This window comes from Dipodomys merriami, unplaced genomic scaffold, assembly GCF_024711535.1.
Source record: "Dipodomys merriami isolate MVZ:Mamm:240054 unplaced genomic scaffold, mDipMer1.0.p SCAF_10, whole genome shotgun sequence".
Taxonomy (NCBI): domain Eukaryota; kingdom Metazoa; phylum Chordata; class Mammalia; order Rodentia; family Heteromyidae; genus Dipodomys; species Dipodomys merriami.
In genome coordinates this window covers 49,125,832-49,141,542 of record NW_027202271.1, presented here as the reverse complement: position 1 = coordinate 49,141,542, position 15,711 = coordinate 49,125,832, and the positions used below count along the sequence as shown (strand labels likewise).

Below are 15,711 nucleotides of genomic sequence, written 5' to 3'. Positions count from 1 at the left end.
GGCTAGGACACAGCTCAGTACTAGAATGTATATCTAGTATGTGGGAAATCCTGGCTTCAAAATGCCCAGTAGTACAAAGAAAGGTTCCTGAAGTTGAGTATGGTGGTGCACATACCCATAGTCCCAGCACTTGAGAGGGTGGAGAGTTCCAGGCTAGCCTGGACTACACAGCAAGAGCCTGTCTCTACACACACACACACACACACACACACACACACACACACACACACACACACACACACACACACACACACACACACACACACACACACACACACACACACACACACACACACACACACACACACACACACACACACACACACACACACACACACACACACACACACACTGATGGCACTGGGGGTTTGAACTCAAAGCCCTTGTGCTCTCCAACCTGAGCTATACCCCACCTACTCTAAAAATCTAAAAATAAAACAAGTAAACCTACCCTGAAAAAAAAAAAGTATGGTTTGTGAAGAATATGTAATGGCAGGCAAAAACTGTGATATAACCTTCTGTGAACAAAAACAGCTTATGAAACTGCACATTAAGTATAATTCTAATTTTGTATGTAAATTCACATATATAAATATGCATATAGTATATAAAAGTATATGTGTGTACACAAATAAAAAATTCAATAAAACGTTTGCAGTAGCTGGGTACTGGTGGCTCATGCCTGTAATTCTAGCTACTCAGGAGACTGAGATCCAAGAATCATGGTTTGAAGCCAGCCCAGGCAGGAAAGTCCATGAGATGCTTACCTACCTACAATTAACCACCAGAAAACCAGAAGTGGAGCTGTGGCTCAAAGTGGTAGAGCACTGGCCTTGAACAAAAAAGCTCAGGGATAGAGTCCAGGCCCTGAATTCAAGCCCCATAACCAACCAAAAGAAAAAGGAAAGAAAAAAGAAAAATGTTAGCAGTAGCTTTATCTCAACAGTGAAATTCTATAGATGAATTTAATTTTTGTCTTTTATTCATTGTATTTTCAGTATTGTTTACATGCACCCTATCATTATTGACAGTAGGAGAAATTTCATAACTTTTATTAGCTGAAATTAGCCCTAAAGAAGGAATCTAGCCAGGTGCCAGTCAATCATTCCTATAATCTTAGCTACTTGGGAGGCTGAGATCAGTTCACAGTTCAAAGACAACCAGGGTAGATAAGTCCTTAAGACTCTTAACCAGCAAAATACCAGACTGGAGGTGTGGCTCAAATGATAAAGAGCCAGATATGAGTGAAAAGGCTGAGCAAGAGCACAAGGTCCTAAGTTTAAACCCTGGTGCTGGCACAAAAAAGAGAGAGAGAGAGAGAGAGAAAGAAAAGGAATTTGCATTTTAGCCGGTTGTCAGTCCTCATCTAGACAGGCTTAACAACATTCCTCATATTTATCTTTAAATATTTAGACCCAGAATTGGAAGTATCTCTCTTTCTGTACGTTATCCAGATTACTTTCTGGCTGGTACATGAGAGAATTAGCTCTAAGGAGAACTAAAGAGATGAATTCTGTGAAGATAGCCAGAATATTCTCAATTATTTTAGCCTCAGGATGAAGGTTCAGAAAGTTGTAGCTCTGAAAAAAAAAAAGAAAAAGAAAAAGAAAAAAGAAGTAGGAACAGAGTCTAAAGCAAAGAGAAATAGAACATCTCTTGGGAGATCCCACCCTGGACCCAAACTAAAGATACCTTCCTCTGTCTTCGAGCCTTCCCACGTTGCTGGTATTCGTTCAGCATGTACCCGTGAGGAGAGAAGATAGAAGGAAGGGATTGGCTCTGGCCATCCACATTCACCCTTGTCTCTGAAGTGCAGGTCTCCTATCTTAAGGGCCAGGCAGGTTTTGTCACGTGATATAATGAATGCTCACTGGCCACCTGTCACACATCAAGCCCTAGACGTGCACAGCCCTTGGAGACTTGAGCCTTCGAGGCAGTCAGTCACCTGGGGGGGGAGGTAGGGGGGGAGTTATATGATAGAGTTAGGTGGAAACATGCCAAAAATGTGTGGGCTACCAAGAAGAGGCATCTGTTTACCCTGGGGTGACATGAAGGGGAATTCAGAGACACCTGGAGGTTCAGCTGCCTAAGGTGACTGACTCTTAAAGGCTAAGCAGTAGCTTCGCCCAGCAAAGGTGGGATCTTAGAAAAGGGTGTATTTATTACCAGTAACAAAAGTCAGTTCATAATAGAATGCCCAGCCATTTGCAATAGTTTGAGGATAGTGTTTTGATGTTTTCTTAGATGACATCCAGTCCCTTGGTCATGCCTCTTGAAGCACTGGCTAGTAGATTGTTGAGTCCTATTGTCTGGGCTGTGTAGCATAGCATCAACTCTGCATGCCCCTCTAAACAGCTCATGTCTTTTGGGGGGGCAGTCGTGGGGCTTGAACTCAGGGCCTAGGCACTGTCCCTGAGCTTTTTTGCTCAAGGCTAGTACTCTACCTTGAGCTGTAGTGTCACTTCTGGCTTTTTCTGTTTGTGTGGTACTGAATAGTCGAACCCAGGGCTTCATGCATGATAGGCAAGCACTCTACCACTAAGCCACCTTCCCAGCCCACAGCTCATGTCTTCAATGTCCCAACTATATCTGCAGTTGACCAGGCAAAAGCCTGGCAATAGCTTCTGTCATTAGAAGATTCTAGAGCTCCCACTGTAGAAGGAGACCAAAAAGTCACCTGGACCAGACTGCCTGTACTGCCTCTCCTCACTGGCAGCCATGGGGGCCATAGAGAGGCGGCCTCTGATGGATTTAGCCCAGGCAGCTGATTCAGCACTCTGCCCATAGTCTCTGTCACTGATATGCACAGGTGCAGCAGATCCCCAAGGCACCTCCACCCTGGGCTTCCAGGTACAGATGTGGCCTTTGCCTTGCATGTGTCAGGTGTGTAGCTCTTCCTGGTGTGGGATTGCCTCTCCAGAACTCAGGAAGTGCTCTGGAGGTATAGAACAGCCAGGTCCTGGTTGCCACTTTGGATGCTGTGGAGCCAACACCTTCATTTCCATTCTAGTCAAGGAACTGCAGCCATTGTTTTCCCACTGCTAATGGAAAGTACTGTCAGTCAGAGCTGAATGGACCACTGGCAAAGAGCAGCTTCACAGTCTGGACCCAGAGAGCCCCCTCTGCCTGCGGTGTCCCCCCACTCAGCTTGCTTCCTCTGTGTACACCCACCAGAGGACGAGCAGTCTGTGCCTGTGTCTGTGTCTCATGTACTGGCTCAGCCATTTTGTCAGTCCTGGGGTAAACAAAAGTAAGCTCTGGATAAATGTCTAAGTGAATGCATAATTATAAGTCTATACAGGATTTCAGGCAGCCTTTAGAGATAGGTATGATAAGTCTAAAATTGTAGATCCACACAAATCTGAATTACAGTAAAAGGAAGATCTGTACCAACGGCAGGACCCCCCGGTCTGAAATTAGCCCTGGTTTGAATCTTGGCTTTGATACCAAGTCATTGTGTGAACTTGGCCAACTTAGTCAATGGCACTGATGCTGAGTCTCTTACATGTGGAAAGTGGCACTGTGGCTTGAAAGGGGGATGCTAATTCCTCCCCTGTATGGTATTGTGAAGGCTATATGGTCCGCAGAAAACCAAGACCTGAGCTGGGTGTGCACACCAAGCAGAATCAGGCGTGAGCAGCTGAGATGCTCTTTCATCTTCAGTGTAGAAGTCTCAACTCTGTGGTTCAAATCCACAGCTAGGAGAATGGGTTGGCTCATGCCCACATACCAGCATCTTTCAGTTGGGCTTGATAGAAGCTAGGATATAAAACATTAACTCTTTTTAATGTGCTTGGAGAAGAGGCTTGGGGGTTGCAGTTGAAGGAAGAGCTAGGCATTTTAAAATTCAAAGCAGATGTAAGAATTGTCATCCAATGTGAAAAACGAAAGAATTTAAACAAGATTCATGGCCAAATGGATGGCCAGCCTGTTGGCACATGGAGGTGGGCCATGCTAACACCTGCACACAGATCCTAGATCTTGGTGGAATACCGTTCCCAGCCAAAGAAAGAGACACAGGGGTTCACACATGTGAACCATAAAGAATGAATAAGACCATTTTGAATTCAAAAGCTTTCACTTATTTATACTTGCTATCAAAACAAAAATAAAATAGAAAATTGTGTATTAGGATTGCAGGAAACTCATTTTTATTTGAGCAAAGATGAGCACAAAAAACATTTAAAGAAAAGTCATCCACTGTTGGGGAGTAGCTTAGTAGCAGAGCACTTAGAGCATACGCAAGCATATGCTAAGGTCCTGGGCTCCATCTCCAGCACCACAAAAAAAGAGGGGAAAAAAGCGAAGGGCCATCCACAATCTCAACACTTATAACTATTATTAACATTCAGGAAAGACCTCTGTTTTCTGTGCATATATTTTTAATAGTTTTTTTTGTTCTCTTTTTTTTCCTTGAAACAGGATCTTAAAATCCTATTCCTTCTACCTACCAAGTGCTTAGATTACAGGCATGTGCCTGGCTTTTATGCAGCTTGTTAATCTTTTTATAAATGACTCAATTTTCATTTTAAATGACTACCTAGTTAATATTCCACTGCATGGAACCAGTATGCTAACTGTATACATAATATACTATACTTAATCAGTCCCCTGTTCCTGAAAATTTTACATACTATAATGAGTCTTCTTGTACATATGCCATTGAACTCTTGAGCATAGATTTTCAGACTAAGAAACTAAGAAATTCATTACCTGGGTATCAGATCTCATCCTAGGAGACAGATTGCCCATAATCTATGAGGCAGTTTTTCTAATATCAAGTTGATTGATAATGCCAGGTTGCCGCTTCATTCACTAGGAGGCAGGCCAATGAGAGGCATCTGTTTGTCTCTGCATGAGTCTTTGAGAGCTGAAGATAGACTTGGTGGGCCCTTTTGCTTCCCACATTCATCCCATGAGCACTTCCTGGACCCTATAGACTAGGCATCAGCTAGGTGCCAAGGATACAGTCCCTGTCACTTCAGAAGAGCTCAGTGAATACCCCGATGATGTGAAACCACAACCCTGGCTGCCTTGAGGAGCCTGCACTAAATACCAGCGGCTCACATAGTCCCACTTTGCTTAAGAGAATGACCCTGCATTCCCTGGTCACTCTCAGATCTGTGCTTAAGATAGATTCTTCAAGTCCTCTATCAGAGCAATTCTTAACACGTACATTGAAATCCCTGTAGAGGAGAGGAGATGGTGACGTGCATTGATCCCATTGAATCAGGATACTCCCTGCCTTTATCCAAGTTGTTGCTGGAGCCGGGAATGTTGACCGTTCACAGTCAAGTCACAAAGGACAGACATCCTATGTCTGAAGGATGTCCCCTAACTAACTGGTCCTCTCATGAGACCCTAACCGGTTTCATCTGAAAATGGAGCAAACATCCAACAACTTTAACTTTGCTTCAAGTATGCTTTCAAGTGGTCAAGAACAAAACATATAGCATGGATTCAAATACCAGCCCAGGCAAGTGCTGGAATCTGAAGCAAATTAACCTTTCTAAGCTTAATTATATCTCACATGTAAAAGGAAAATACTAATAGGCCTATGGGCACAGAGATGTTCTGTGAACTACATACTACGGCCGACATAGGGCGCTCACCATGGTGCATGGCACAGTAAATGATAAAGGCTAGCCAGTGTGGTCATTACATGAAACAATGCCCTTCGTGAGACTCACCATGATCCAGAAAGGTGGGTACTGTGAGTAGCATCATCTCCCATTTTGTGATGAGAAAAGCAAAGCTCCAAGTAGGCAGCGTACAGTAATTATTCCCCAGGCCCCACCAATCCATGTGCATTCCTGTTTCCTTTTTTCACTGGTGGTCAGAGTAAGGTGGAAAAAAACTTACTCAAAGCCACAGTGCATCTCAAGAAACTCATATGGGAAAAGTCAAGGCAAGGAATATGTTTCTATTAATAAGCTCCAGGAGGAAGGAGCCCATCAGAGACCGGCGGCAGGGGTGCAACATTTAAGAGGTAATATGTGCCAAACGAAGAGTTCAGATTCATACCCAACAGAGTAACCAGGATGAGAGTGTGGCCTTGCTGGCTTAAAAGGACACTGCAGCTCGGTGCTCGCTGGGCTCCTGTGAGCTCAGCGTCCCAGCAGCTGGGAGGTGGGTGGCTCCAGTTTGGGCTCCAGTGCTACTCAGAGCAGCCACTCGTGCTGCCCGACAAGGGAGGATGCAGTTAGTGACAGACTACACCCCAGTGGGCAGCGGCGTAGGACAGCATAGCCACTTTATTATGGTGACATTCCTGTCGGTCAGGATTTGGGCTGTCACTGTGGTTCTCTGCTCCACACAGCATCTGGAGCCTCAGCTGAGATCGCTCCTCCAGGGCTACATGCCTGGCGGGGAGGGGGTCCTCTACAAGGGGTTCACTGCATGAACCAGTGCTCCAAGAAAGCCCCAGCAGAGTCAGGGCCACTCCCAATTTGCATGACAATTGAATTGTCGTTATGTTATAACTAACATATTAATATAATTGATGCATTCTTCTTTTTTAAAGAAAACATCTTTTATCATTGTATTGGTCCATTAAGTTAATTGAGGTACAGTATTTTTTTTTTCATTTATAAGGTAGTAGCTTATCAAGTAATACAAATTCAAAATGTAATACTAATCCCATAGTAAACAATGAACAGAATCTTTTTCCTCCTTTTTTTTTTTTTTTTTTGCCAGTCCTAGAGCCTGAACTCAGGGCCTTGGGCACTTTTCCTGGGCCCCTTTGTGTTCAAGGCTAGCCTCTACCACTTGAGCCACAGTGCCACTTCCAGCTTTTTCTGAGAGGTTTATTGGCGATAACAGTCTCACAGGCTTTCCTGCCCTGGCTGGCTTCAAACCACGGTCCTCAAATCTCATCTTCCTGAGTAGCTAGGATTACAGGCGTGAGCCAAACCCGGCTTGAACAGAATTTTTACAGATAGATGAGAACCAGAAGTAGACAAAAATCTCATGCTGGCATCAAAATTCAGCAACATTTTTTTCTATACTTTATAATCTCTAGCTTCTAAAACAAAGATTAATGTGTCTTTAATGTACAATTAATTAAATACTATTGCAATAGAATTTTTATTCTTATCCCAGCAATATGGGCCTTCTGGATAACAGCCATCTTCCTATTGCACATAGTAGGATATTAACCGAAGAGTCCACAAGAATGATGGGGCAAATGGGGCTTCCTGCCCCGTTGGAGTATGTGCCTGCCTCTAGCATTCGAAAGGCCCCAGGTTTAAACCCAAGAAAGATCACCTGCACCTGCACCGAGGGCTGGTGCAGAGGGCTCTGTGCCAGCCTCAGTGCCCATGGGCCACCCTGGTGTCCAGTATCCATACTTCAAACATTAAGACTGGGGCTGGGAAGGTGGCTCAGTGGTAGAGCACTTACCTCACATGCATGAGGCCCTAGGTTCGATTCCTCAGCACCACACAAACAGAAAAAGCTGGAAGTAGCACTGTGGCTCAAGTGGTAGAGCACTAGCCTTGAGCTGAAGAGCTGAGGGACAGCGCCCAGGCCCAGAGTTCAAGCCCCATGACTGACAAAAAAAAAATTAAGACCGCAGAAAAAATAGAAAAATGTAACAAGATCCAACTCTTTATTATACCTCGTCATAAAAAAACACCATAAAGCATTATAAAACAAAACCAAAGCAAGAGGTCAAGGAGAACTCAAGCCAAACCAGGAGGGGTGGATTGGCAGAAAATTGGCTGCAGTCCTGTCTCTGTGTCTTCTTGGAGTAGTTTCTTAATAGCAGAAACAAAGTTAAAACAAAAGAGCAAAACCTCTAGCCCATTACCCTGCAGAACTTCTCAGCTTCCCATAATAGTCATGTGAAAAATCTCACTTGCTCAAATGAGCAGCTCCAGCTTCCAGTCGATGACAGCCGGGCATGAACTGCTCTCACTTACAGGAACTTGTTTTAGGCTAATGACAAAGGAATTCACACTTTAAGCTCTCTGGCTCTGCCTTGTAAAGGTCGCATATAATACGGTCACTAGGTCTCAAAGCTGCCATGAGTATCTGCCACAACGTCCCCCACGGATGGACAGACCCTCTTGCCCAATAGCAGTGAGCCAGACTAAGGGCTGCAGCCTCTGTGAGTCAGGAAATCGGGAGCCTCGTCCACCTTTCCCAGCATCCCATGCGGCACTGAGAGGCAACGCTGACAGTGTAGGCAGTGGGAAGTGATGGTCAGAGCTGTCTCCCAGTCCTCCTCCACTATCATTTGTTGGTTTGTTACTAATTTACTAGTCTGACTCATTCCTGGAGGCAAAGACGGGCTGCGTTCGCTGCAGGGAAGGGCCCAGCTGCTGTGCAAGATGCACTCTTGGCATCACATGTGTCATGTAGGCCCACTGTTACCTAGCAAACGGCTCGGGGGTGCCAGGTTCATCCTCTGTCAGACCAACTCTGCAGCTCAGAGGTGTTTTCCTACTTAGTTCTGTGACCATGACATTGACCTAAAGTCTGATGGGTCTAGAACCCCCAGGATTCTTCCCCATGGTCTCAGAAAATTATCCAGCGTCTCTGTATCCATGTTCAGCAGGCCCTACGACAGTCTCCAGACTTCTCTCCAGAAAGCTTACAGTGTGGTGAGTAAGGGTGGAGGTGGGCGGGGACAGGAAGGCCCAGTTGCATCTCCGCAAAGGCAGAATGCTGTCTGTGATTTGGAGAAACCATGCCGAGACATTCTAGGGTCATTTATAGGATAAAATTTAGCATCGATGGTGCCTGTGCTCAGCTAGTGCAGTGACCTCGAGAACGTTCTCAGGCTGAGCTGTGGTTTGATTGGGACAGTGTTTGCCTAGCAGGCCTGAGACCATAGGTTCAATCCCCAGGCACACACCGCCTTCGCTGTACTGGGACCTCAGGGTTCTGAAGACCCTGCATCTCTGGGGCCCCGTGTCATGTTCTCTCAGTGGGAGAAGTCAGGGTAGAGCTACACAGAGAAGAAAAGACGAAAGCCCAAGATAAGCTGTTGAGAGAGAAGGAAGGTTAGAGATGGACTGATGGTCTGATGGAAAGTCAAAAACAAAGAGAAGAACCTTGCTCCCGGTGTGGCATTCTGGCCCGACAGACTCTCCTGTCTCTGGCTGGTTTGATGATGAAATATAGACTAGACCCACAGGGAGAGATGCAGCCTTAAGAAATAGACGGGTAATTGGCTCCGTTCACGCACTGTTTGCACGCTCGCTGCTGCTGCCACTGTGAGACTCCACACCAGCATGACTAATGCCTCTCCCCTCCGCCGAAATTAGATTTTGATTGTGTTTCGTAGACGTTCACTGAATCACAGATGTTTGAGGTAAAAAGACCCAAATTTCTCAGGAACGCCTGCCCTGGAGCGAGCGGGCAGGGCCTCACAGCCTGGTGGAGGTGCACTTGCGCTCCCCCTCCCCGCCCACTGTCCATGCCCAGGAGGGGCCAGCGGCGCTGAGGGGCCGCCTGCAGACCCTGCACGGAGATGGATAGCTAAAGCCTTGTGTCCAGGCTCCACAGGTGTGAGTGAGTCACTGCGGCCTCGGCCTCGGTGCGGTAGAGCGAGGTTGCCCCCAAACCGTGTCCTTCAGCCTGGCAGCTCCTTCAGACCTGCCATGTGCCCCCCAGGGTAAATGCTTTCTCCTTTCTCCTGCAGAATCTAGCTTACGAAATCATCCTCACACTGGGCCAGGCATTTGAGGTGGCTTACCAGCTCGCGCTGCAAGCAAGAAAGGGGGGACATTCCTCCACACTCCCGGAAAGCTTTGAAAACAAGCCCTCCAAGCCCATCCCCAAGCCCCGCGTCAGCATTCGCAAGTCCGTGGTAAGTAGAAGAGAGGTGTCCTGCGGTCCTGAGCTAGGAGGGAGGAGAGGGTCCGTGAGCCATGCCCCGCGGGTTGTGGCTGCCATTTAGAATCCAGCTTTGCCCTACTCCGTACCCTCCTAGCCTCTTTCTTAGTCTTAGAAGGGGGGGAGGGGGTCTTAGAAGGGGGGGGAATCCCATCTTCTCTCTCACCTGTGGCAGCAACAGTGGGAGGCAGGGGTACAGACAGGGCACTTCCAGGCCTCCGTGCCAGCCACCACAGGGCAAAGCCTCTCCCAAGCCCCTGGGCTCCAGAGAGATTCACAGAGGCTCGGGGAAGAGCGTCCCTGTCCCCGCAGTTGGTAGAAGCTGCTTGTTGCGTGAGGCCCCAGAGTCAGCCTTGCGAGGCTGATGTCCCCGGTCCGGGGCCTTCCCTCCTGCAGCTGAGCCTCCCCTCAGCGCGGCGACTCTCAGAGGTACGGCCCTTCCTCCTCACCATCATCTGCCTTCCTTTAGGAACTTCCTTTCCTTCCTCCCTCCCACAGGCTCTGCAGACATCCTGTCCCAACAGGCTGCATGACTTCCAAAGCGGCCTCCTCTGCTAGTAGAGACACCCCAAAGCTGGAAGGTTCCCAACCCACCTCCCATCTGCTTTCTGCTCCAGCTGCCATCCTGCGTTCTAGAAACCCTGGCACTGGTACCAGGGTCCCCCCCCCCCCGGAGTGCATTGCCCTCTCTCCCCAATCCTTCCATCTGTCTCCTCCTCCCCAGGGGAGGCCCCCCCCCCGTCCCCTGTCATGGAAATAGGTATTCCTCACATTTGCAGAGCCGCACCTCCTTGGTGACCGTGTGGCTTCTGATGTACAGACTTTCTCTTGGGGGGGGGGGGACACGCATGTCTCACTTTTGGCAACTCTGGCACCCACAGGAGCGGTCCTTCCACCCCTGGCCTCTCCATCCTTATAGCTTTCTTCTCTACCCTAGGTGAGAGCTTTTCCCCCACCCCGGCCCTCACTTCTGACTGCTCATCAGTGACCTCATCCCTCTGAAGACCTTCACCTGGCCCTCCCACCTCTGCCCTCTCTACCCCATGGCTTCCAGATCTCTCTCTCTTCCTCTCTCCCTCCTCCTCCCCCTCCTTCCCCCCCCTTCTCTCTCCCCTGCCCCGCCCTTCCTTCAGAACTCCAGAGGCACACACCAGAGTCATTTTTTTTTCCCCCTGGGGCATGAACTTCAGGCCCTGAGCTTTGTGGCTCATGCTGACACACTACCACTTGAGCCATAGCACCACTTCCGACTTTTTGGTGGTCAGTTTGGTAGGCAGACCTTCCTGCCTAGGCTGACTTTGAACCTCTGCCTCCTGAGTAGCTAGGATTAAAGGCATGAACTACCAGAACCTGGCTTAATTAAGATTCATTCATTCTTAACCATTTCTACCGTAAGGTTTAGTACACATCTAAAACTTGGTGTATCAAGCATAGACTTTCAGCCAGAACTGCCTCCCTCTCCATCTCCCCAGATCAGCAGATAAAAATGTCTGTGCACCATGCTAAAAATGGCTCATCAGGCTAAAAATGTATAAATCACCTTGATTCTCGACCTCCGTCCACCCTCTACCCACATCTGTAGCCAACCCAGAAACAAAGCCCCTTCGCTGCCACCTAGAACACTCCTCCCATCTGCCCAGAACTACCTCCTCTCACAACGCCACACATCCTCTCCTCCACACTGCAGAAACCACACCATGGTACCCAGGCCCCAAATACCCAAGCCTAGTTTCTCATTACAGTCCTTGATGCTCAGGCCTGCCCATTCTTTTGACTATAAAACTCATTCCTACCTGATGCCTTTGCTTCACCTGTTTGCTCCACCTGGAATGTTTTCTCCCTGATTTCTTTATGATTGCTCTGTCTTGTCATCTATGAAGAGGCTTCTGACCACCCAGCCCAGGCACACTGAAGCTTTATTGCCTGCTTTTAATTTAGTGTAGCATCTATTAACTGAGGTTGCTGTTACCTGTCTTCTTCTACACACACAAAAATAATAATAAAATAAAAATAAGCTTCATGTATGCAGGAATCTGTGTTGTCACAGCAGGGCCATAACGGGCCTTCAGTGCATGTGAAAAAAAAAAAGATGGGGCTAAACAAATGAGGGCTTGAGAATAGCGTTACCACATGAGTCTCTGAGAATGAGAATGAGTGGACTGCTCAGTCTATAATGTCTTTGGAAGTATTGCATTCCCTCTTAGCTAGCCTGGGTGAATGTATTGGTAGCAGGATCCCCCTCCCCGGCTTCACTGCGGTCCCCATGGACTTCTCCCACGAGAGCACAAAGGGCTGAGTACCATGCAGGCTCCTAGAATATTTATCCAGACACTTGCACTGGAAAACTGGGGGGAAAAAAAAATCCAGTGACTGCTGCTGCTGGCCTCGCCTGCCTGGGGATCTTTCCCTTCAGTTGGCATGCTGGCTCGCCCCCCCCCCCCCCCCCCGTTTAGTCGCTAAGACCATCAGAAGGCCCACACCGCCTTGTGGAGACGATGGGAACAGCCAGCCTCGGTGGGCACCGGTCCCGCAGCCTGGGAGGGGGGGGCGGGGGGCGGCTGCAGTGCCAGGCTGGGTGAGAATGGGCCAGGGTGGCCAGGCGGGGCAGACTGGGCATCCGAACCACCTAAGGATGAGGCTGCGGGGGGGGGGGGGGAGGCTTCCTTATCAGGCCCCTCCTCGGAGCTCAGAGCTCAGCCCCTCCAGGGCAGTGACGGGCCGGTCCTGCCTACCTGCTCCCCTCTCCCCCCCCCCCCCCCGGCCGTGTCCCCCGCCCCGCACAGTGCGCCAGCAGCCACGCCTTCTAGTAAGATCCGCACCCGCTCTCCCTCCCTCCCTCACCAGGCCGACACCTGCGGGGCCCCCACTTCTCCCTTAAACCCAGCCTCACTCCCTCCACCGTGTTGACTCCACCAGAGCCGCTCCGCGCCCACCGGGCCAGGCGCGGCCCGGAGCGTGGCCGGCGTCCGGGGAGCGCGGCAGGCCGAATGTCCGCCTGTCGGGCCGGTGTGGTGGAGGAGGGGCAGACGGGGGTGTCCGGCCAGGGCAGGAGGCGAGCCCGCGAGCGGGGTGCGCTCGGTCCCGAGTGTCACGGGCGCGGCCTCTGGGGGAGGCGGTGGCGTCGAGGCCCGCGGGCCGGCGTGAGCGCTGCGTGCGCCGGGGCGCGGGCAGGCCCGGGGGGCGCGGGCGCGCGCGGATGCGGAGGACCCGCGGGGGGCCGGGCCGCAGGGGGAGGTCACGGGTCGGGGGTGGCGATCCAGGGCTCTCCCGGCCGTGGGGGGGGGGGGCGCACGGGGCGCGCGTGCGGGGCGCGCGGGGTGGGTGGCGGGCGCGGGCCGCGCCGCACGGCCGCCGGATAACGGGCATCAGCCTTTCTGTTTTAAAGCAGATCGACCCTTCTGAGCAAAAGACTCTGGCCAATCTGCCGTGGATTGTGGAGCCGGGGCAAGAAGCCAAGCGGGGCATTAATACCAAGTATGAAACCACGATTTTCTGATAGCCGCCGTCCCGTCCTCGCGGCGCCTGGCTCGCCAGCCGTCCCGGAGCAGGCTTTCCTCGGCGGCCCGGCCCGGGAGGAAGACTGCTCTGCTCGCGCCCGCCGGGGCCGGCGCTCGGCGAGGGGGGGGGGGGGGCCTTCCCTCCCGCACCCGGCCGCCGCCGCCGCCGCCTGGGAGCCGCAGCCGCCCGGCCGCGCGCGTGCGTGCGTGCGTGCGTGCGCGCGCGCTCGGAGGCGGCGCGGGCCCCACCCCGCGCGGCCGCGGCTCCCCCACTCCCGCTCTGCTTCCGACGGGGGAGTCGCCGTCAAACGCGGTATACATAGAGATTTCAACAACCACAAAGTTCTTTTCAAAATAAAAAAAAAGTAAGGCGGACGGCGCGCCGCCGGGGGCTCACCACCCGGCCCGGTCACCACCCGGCCCGGCCGCGCAGAGCCGCGCAGCCAGCGCCTGTGCAGCGGGAGCCGCCGCCGCCGCCATCGCCACCATCACCACCATCATCATCACCATCATCATCATCACCATCATCATCACCACCATTATCATCACCATCATCATCAACAACAACACCACCATCATCATCATCACCACCATCATCATCATCATCATCACCACCACCACCATCATCATCATCACCACCACCACCATCATCATCATCAGTCAAATCGTCCCGCTGAGCCGGGTGGAGCGCAGCGGGACCGAACCACCTCCACGGCTGCCAGCACGCCCTCGCCTCCCTCTCCATGGGTGCGTTTTCTGTGTGATCAGGTCTGTGGGGATAAAGAAGAAAGAAAGAAAGAAAAACCCTTCCACTCATCCTTGGTCCCGAATTTAAAACGCGCCAGCACCGAGGAGCTGGGGGGGAGCCTGTGTACTTCCTCCGCTTAAACGAATGTTTCCACTACGCATTGGTGAGAAAACCAGGTTAGCCGTGCGGGGCGCTTCCAGACCGGTCTCCCGCGACCAGCCAGCAGGACGGAGGCCCCGTGACGGGGGAGGCCCCGCGCGGCCCCCAGCGCCCGTCCCGCGCCCGCGGAGAGCGTTTTTATAATCTTGTGTTGTAAAAGAACATTTAAGAAGCATCATCATCGTCATCATCATCATCATCATCATCATCTTGGTCCAGGGCTCCTGCTCTCTCAAGATTCCTGCCATTTGGAAGCCTTGTATGAGAAGGTGTTAATAAGATTCTATCACAAAGAGGTTTTTTTTTTCTACAAAATATAAATACACACAAAAAAAGATTTAATTCCAAAGTAATAAAACTTTTCTTGAAACAAAAATAATAACAATAAATGTTTGCTTACTATTTGACTAAATAAAATTTACTTACATTTCTTTAAGGTATTTTAATTTTTTAATGTCTCTGTGGAGTATTTGTATGATACCATAATGTATATTTGTGTAGAATCAAATTATATAAACAGTACCAATATCATTATAGAAAAAATGACATTTTAATGTATATTGTTCTAACCAACCATATATTGTGACTCATTTTGAAGTTCATATAGCGATATTGATAAATTGTGGAATTGTCTTATTAATGTTTTTTTATTAACCAATATTATTTTAAACCTGAGATGATCACATCAGTTGGTGAGTTTTGAAGACTGACTAAATTTTATTTCAAACTGACGAATATATATGGTTTTAGTTCAGTGTTGAGGAATTTTAATACAATATTAAATTACTTGAACTGAACGGTTCCTTGTACATATTTTGCCTATTCACTGTTGATATGTATGTAGAGTAAATGGAGAGTAAAATAACACTAAAATATGGAACCAAAAGGATATTGTATAGGAGCAAAGTAAATGGTAGCTCTGCTGAAACAGAAGCATATGTGTAAATAAGCTTGGGCTTCCAGTTATAAATTTTGTAATTTTTGTCATTATTTATATCCTATAAAAAGCACACAAAATAAAAGAGAGAAGTTGTACAGCTGCCGGAGTATGGCTTGGTTCTGTGAGCCCTCCCCTGCCCCCTTCCCGGCCCGGCCCCTTCCCCCCCCCCCCCCCCCAGCAGAGCTGAAGGTCTAAATGTGGAGAAAATGCACTCATTTCCAACTTCAGGCAACCTGAGGAAGAAACACTGGCCTCTAAAGCTTGAATTTCAGCCAAAAGCCTCCACTCTTTGTTTAATTAGTAGAGTGATTTCTAAGGAGGAACTGACAAAACTCAGAACGGGAGAAAAGCACCCTCAAACTAGATCATTCCTACAGTATCACGTAGGTGACATGCTTAGAACATCATCTGTGCCAACATTCATTGGTCTTTTCCATTTCCCTGTAACACAGGTGCTGGTTCTAAAGTGACTGGGGTCAGAGTCCCTCTATTCTATGGTCGGTGACAGTTAGCATGTCACATCC

General features: G+C 49.5%; 1 protein-coding gene across 9 annotated transcripts in view; it reads left to right on the top strand.

Annotated features, from left to right (window-relative positions):
• Anks1b (ankyrin repeat and sterile alpha motif domain containing 1B) overlaps positions 1-15,287 on the top strand; it is a 972,026-nt gene extending 956,739 nt beyond the window's left edge. For 4 of the 9 annotated variants that reach the window (XM_069990836.1, XM_069990821.1, XM_069990844.1 and 1 more), the window contains 2 exons: positions 9,650-9,817; positions 13,232-15,287. In XM_069990836.1, the coding sequence (XP_069846937.1) occupies positions 9,650-9,817; positions 13,232-13,339 (276 nt within the window). In that variant the 3' untranslated portion in view covers positions 13,340-15,287. Of the gene's footprint in view, positions 1-9,649; positions 9,818-13,212 lie in introns of all 9 variants that reach the window. The other 5 variants (XM_069990828.1, XM_069990812.1, XM_069990805.1 and 2 more) reach the window with 2 other exon arrangements.
• Positions 15,288-15,711: the final 424 nt, after the last annotated feature.